The sequence below is a fragment of the Lactuca serriola genome, chromosome 8 (genome assembly GCF_051521515.1).
Source record: "Lactuca serriola cultivar US96UC23 chromosome 8, Lser_US96UC23_V15, whole genome shotgun sequence".
In the NCBI taxonomy this organism is placed as follows: Eukaryota; Viridiplantae; Streptophyta; class Magnoliopsida; order Asterales; family Asteraceae; genus Lactuca; species Lactuca serriola.
In genome coordinates this window covers 86,964,211-86,970,158 of record NC_136415.1, presented here as the reverse complement: position 1 = coordinate 86,970,158, position 5,948 = coordinate 86,964,211, and the positions used below count along the sequence as shown (strand labels likewise).

The 5,948-nt window shown below is 32.6% G+C and overlaps 1 protein-coding gene across 1 annotated transcript; it reads right to left on the bottom strand.

Moving 5' to 3' along the window:
* Positions 1 to 4,634: 4,634 nt before the first annotated feature.
* Positions 4,635 to 5,619, bottom strand: LOC145068887 (early nodulin-93-like). The gene is made up of 4 exons (XM_079015853.1): positions 5,463 to 5,619; positions 5,246 to 5,307; positions 4,973 to 5,048; positions 4,635 to 4,869 (listed from the first exon to the last, which is right to left on the bottom strand). Exons 1-4 carry the CDS (start codon positions 5,509 to 5,511, stop codon positions 4,781 to 4,783), a joined length of 276 nt encoding a protein of 91 aa, XP_078871979.1. The 5' UTR covers positions 5,512 to 5,619; the 3' UTR covers positions 4,635 to 4,780.
* Positions 5,620 to 5,948: the final 329 nt, after the last annotated feature.

Sequence of the window (5,948 nt, the reverse complement as noted above, 5' to 3'; positions counted from 1 at the left end):
TATGATTTGTAGGATAACCAAGGAAGATACATGGTGTTGATCTTGGGTCAAGTTTATAAGAGGCATTGATATGAGGGTAACAAAGACACCCAAACACATGAAGATGGCCATAGGATGGGTGTTTGTTATAAAGTTTATAGAAAGGAGTGACATTCTGGAGCGTGGTAGAGGGAAGGATATTGAGGATGTGAGCAACCATATGAAGAGCTTCAGTCTAGAATGTGGGAGGAAGTCAAACATGAAACAAAAGAGTGCAAATGGCATTATTTAAGGTGCATAACATGCATTCGGCTTTTCCGTTTTGTTGAGAGGTGTAAGGAAATGAAAAACGAGACTGAATTCCGTTTTGAGAAAAAAGAGTGTGAAATTTATGATTGTCATACTCACCACCATTATCACATTGAAAAGACTTTATGTCCATTTGAATTGGTTGTGGAAAAAAAATTTAAAGTGCATGAATTTTTCGAACACATCATATTTGGCAGGAATAGGATAAACCCAAACATAATGAGAAAAATCATCCAAGAATATAACATAATATTTAATACCACTCAAACTTTCAATAGGAGATGTCCATACATCATAATGAATTAATTCAAAAGGAAACTGAGAAACAAAACTAGAAGTGTTAAATGGTAATTTCACATGTTTGCCCAATTGATATGCATGAAACAAAGTAGACTCCTTATTAGAAGAACATGAAATAAAACGATTCCGAACAAGAGGCTTTAGGATGTGTTGACCAGGATTATCAAGATGTTGATGCCAAATAGACGGAGCAATATAGACGAAGGCTTGAGAGTTTGGAGAAGTGATAGGATAAAGATCACCAATGCTGTCACATTTGATGAAATTTTTTTTGATGCGGAAATCCTTCACAGAAAATATTCAAATTCAATAGAACAATTATTTTCACAAACAAAAACGATGAACATAAATAAGATTTTTAATAATAGAAGGCGTAGTTAAAATGTTTTGAAGGGTTAATGTGCGGTAAGGATTTGGAAGCGGAAGAGTAATGTGTCCCATTTTTGTTACATGTATTAAGGATCGATCACCAACTAAAACGGATGAAGAAAAAGTAATGGATTTATCAGAAATAGACTTAAGTATACCTTCATTCGAGTGAAGATGCGAGGTGGCGCCAGTGTCCATGTACCAGGATTGCCTCGGGTCATGCAACGTCATGGTATAAAACATTTTCATAAGAGTAGTGGGATCTAGACTTTGAGTTTGAGCTAAATAAGCCTTTTGTTGAGAAGTTGAGTGTTAAGAAAAATTAATGGATTTATGGTATGATGAGCTGGTTTTGATCTTGGCGCACTTGCATGAAGCTGATGGTCATTATGGCTTGGAAACAATCCATGAGAATTGAGTCTGGTGTTAAATTGAGGAGTGTAGGCCCAGACCCAAGCACCTTGACGCGGGCGTTGATTATCAAAGGTTGAAGTGTTTCCACTTGATTCTAGATTTGGACCATCGTCATTGTAATACCCACGATTTCTTCTCTCGCCGTAGCGCCCTCCTCCCCGGCCACCACGATGACCATTACGACCCCCACGATAGCCTCATCTGGCACCAATGTTGTTTCTGCTACCATGAAGGTGATTTGTTTGCAGGTTCTATACAGTAAGGGCATGGAGAGACGATGAACTGTCGGCATGAGTGATGAGGGAGTCACATTTTTCATCTTGCATTATCTGTTGTGCTTAACATAATAAAATGGATCTAGCATCCTATAAAGATGGAGGTGGGTCTTGATGTTGAACGTTAATTGCAATATAATGGAACTTTGAAGACAAACCATTAATCATGTATGCAACAAGGTTAGTTTCGGAAACTTTGGCATCCATGTGTTCTAATCGATCAACAATATATTTGATTTTGTTACAGTAGTCTGTGATGGAAGAGTTACCAAGAGAGATGTTTCTGATTTCTCAATCTAAAAAAATGATCTTGGATGTTTTTTATCACGAAAAACCTTTTCAAGGTTTTCCTAAACATCATAACATGTTGCATGCTTCTTAAAAATCATGTTGACAAGATGTATAGAAAAAAAGGGATTGCATGCTTGATATTGATTGTAGATGAGGGCTTGTCATTCATGGGAAGAGACATAATGAGAGGTAGAAGATAAGAAGACAGATAGAAGAAGAATCGCGATGAGAGATCATACAGTCGACATGGAAGGCAATGTCGATTTATGGTTGAAGGGTAATCAAGCTATGGTGCTTTGATACCATTTAATTGGTAGTATTTTCTCGTAAACGATCTCTCATTCAATTAATCAATATATATACAATTAGTACACAGGTATAGAAAACGAGCCACATCACATATGGGTCAACCATAACAAAGATGCATATACAAACTAATAAGGCTACGCTACCAAACAATAATGCTTAAATGTCCAAACATAATAAGGTCGAAGGGAGTTATGATGGGTTTTGAGCATTCTAACACTTCCTAAGTGTACATGCAACCCTAATAACCTTGAATCTATGTTTTCTCTATATACATGCAAATTTCTTTTTCAAGGTTATTTCCTAACTAGCATGACATGGGGAATATAAGAAACATAAAACTAGTAGAAATACATACCTTGTTGTTGCTTAAATTCCTTCAAGACTTTGTGAGCCTAGCACCCCAAATGCTGTGCCTCAAATGCTTCACACAACACCACAAAACTTGGAATAACTTGAGAGAATACTTCTAGCACTCAAAATCGGTTATGCCCTCTCTAGTAACCTTACTAGGTCCGATTTCACTAGCCAAAGGGTCCCTTTTATAGTGGTGTCACAATTAGGGTTTTCACATGAATACTCTTAATTGTCATGACTCTTCATTTCTCATGACCCATGGGTTTGTAACTCCCATGGACTATCCATGGAGCTCCAAATGGTTACATCCATAACCCATAAACCATGGATCATTAATCCACCATAAAAGAATCGATGATTGTCATAATCAACCCTTATATATTTAATTAGTCTCACTTTGATCACCAAATTAATACTAGATTAATACTTGATCAAATACTAATTAAATAATACTATTATTAATATATTAGAACTTATAATATATTAATAATCATAAGTGTCATATTCTCTCATTTAGTCTAACCAAGTATTGCAATGTCATGCAACCCAAATGGACCATGCCGGGTCGGATCAAGTACATACCAAATAAAGTTATGGACTTAGACACTATATCCAACAAGTTATGCCTTGAGTGTCGAACTTCACATCAGTTCCAACAAGGAAGAAAGGGGGAAGAAAGGAAGAAAAGAAGAATAAGAGAAGTAGGCTGACACGTGAGGAAGAAGAGAAGGAGACTGTAATGGTGAGAGGAGAGAGACTCGGTACATACCTGGTGATTTAGGCCACCAAACTTGGCATGTTGAGTTCATAACATGGTGTTTGCCGAGTACAACTCGGATTTGCTGAGCCCTAACCGAGGTCGCTTTGTGTAACCTAATAACATATTTTTAAAGGTTGTTAATTCATCACTCATTTTGATGAATTTATCTTCACGGAATCTAATAATCCATCGTGAAATTTATCAAAATTAATGGTTGCTTAACGAAGACCTTTAATGATTTTTTTGAGAATTGAGAATTGTTGCTTTCATTCCATATTTCATACCAAGTAAACATTTACAAGGTTTTTCTTTATTTGACTAACTTATACATATTTCATGTTTATAATGTCAATTTATATATATTAGGTGTGAGACCTATTTATTATATGAGTTTTTTTTTCAAGAAAAACTAAATATGAAATTCTAAACATTTGAAGTTTGAATTTATAAAAAAAAAAATAAGAAAAATATTAAATTATTAAAATTAAAGTGTTTTTTCTTTTAAATTTAAACAAATAATCTAGATAAATAAATAAAAGAAACTAATGACACTTTAATTTAGTAATTTTGAAATTAAAAGGAAAATTCATTAATAAAATTAATATACATTTATTATTACATTTATATATTGTGTGTAACTTAATAAAATGGAAAAAATCATAAAATAACATGAAAAAAAATAATAAAAAGAACCATGTGACATAATGCATTTTTATTTTATTAATTAGGAAGATGACAAATAACAAAATTATTTTTATTAATTAGGAAGATAAAAACTTTTGAATATTAATATGTGTAAAATATGCAAACTTCCGATAAAACACGGTGCGTTGGATATCATTTATAGTGTGTGATTTAATTATAGAGTTACAAAGGTTAATTAGGGTGGTGTTCGACAACTACTCCGTATTAATTAAGAAATTATTCTTGATTGTCAAGTGTGTTGATTTATAGAGTTACAAGGTTAACTAGGATAGTGTTCGATATGCTATGTGTAAAAATATTTTTATTTGTGTACTAGTTGTTGATGAAATTTTATACCCAACCACACATTTTGTCATAACATTAATGGAGGTAATTAAATATGTGCAATCTACTAATTTTTGTTTTCATAATTAACTCTTTTGATTTTGATAATTGCGTTATCTACGTATAAATAAGGATAAAAAATTAAAAATTAAAAATTAAAAAAGAAAAGAAAAAAGAAAAGAAAAAAGAAAAGATATATAGGAGGTCTTTAAGATGAAATAAGTAATAATAAACGAGGTCACAGATTATGCAGCAAATATATATAAGCCAATATATTTATGATATTTTCCACTTTATTTTACATTACATAATCGATTCTAATACATGGCGCATGTTTTTGAAAATCAAGAGTACTACAGGTTACAAGTAAACCGAATACAATCCCAAAGATTCATGGCTGATCAGCATTGTCGAAGGAGTTTCTTCTAGCACTTTTTAGAATTGTCTTGTCAGCAACTATGAAATATGCAGCTCCTGCCACTGTAATTTTATAGCATATATATATACAAATTCTTAGTTGCATATATATATCGTGCACAAAGACAAAAGAAAGATCTTTGAAAAGGGTGTAGGATTAATGTACTTGTGGAGACGATGAGAGCTTGAGCTGTATGGTTAAGATGAGCCTTTGCCCATGGCACCATTCTTGCACTTGCCATCTGAAACATATATATATATATATATATATATATATATATATATATATATATATATATATATATATATATATATATATATATATATATATATATATATATACGCATGTATTATATTATACTCAGTCATTTGGCTTATGTTAAAAAGATGAAACACTTATGGAAACAAGTAAGTAAACAAGAGAGAGAAGGAGACTAACAGTTGGAATAGCAGTGGCAATGGTGGCTAACACAGCTGCTTTAGCTCCTGCAACTACTCCCTCTGTACGTACAAACCACAAATCAAAACAAACAACAATTTAGTCAAATATATATATATATATATATATATATATATATATATATATATATATATATATATATATATAAAGAGAGAGAGAGAGAGAGAGAGAGAGAGAGAGAGAGAGAGAGGATTACCATGAGAGCAGTTCTTGGCCATGGCTAGCTTTTGGTCAACTGAAGGCATTATGCGAGAAATATTGCACAATTGTTAGAAGAAGATGAGATGATGATGATGATACTTTGTTTGTTGTTGCAGAATATGAAGTGGGATTGAAGATTTGGATAATGAGAGTAGAGTATTTATAGGGGTTTAATTAAAAGTGGTGTGTGAGACAAACTCAGGTGGTGTTGGGTTCATGTTTCAAGGTTCAAGATTAGGCTTTGATGGTTTTGCTTCATGTCACCAGTTTGGAGTCGATTGTTTTACTTTTATGTATATTCGTACAAATGGTAATTTATATACCCATGTGCCTTTGTGTGTGTGCGTGAGAAAAGTTTTACTAAAGGTGTTTATGTAATATATATTTATATATATAAAGTAAATTGATAATCTTTAAAATGAAAAATAATAAAGAAATCGTGATCCTGAAAAACAAAACAGTAAATTTCTCTTTTTTTAAC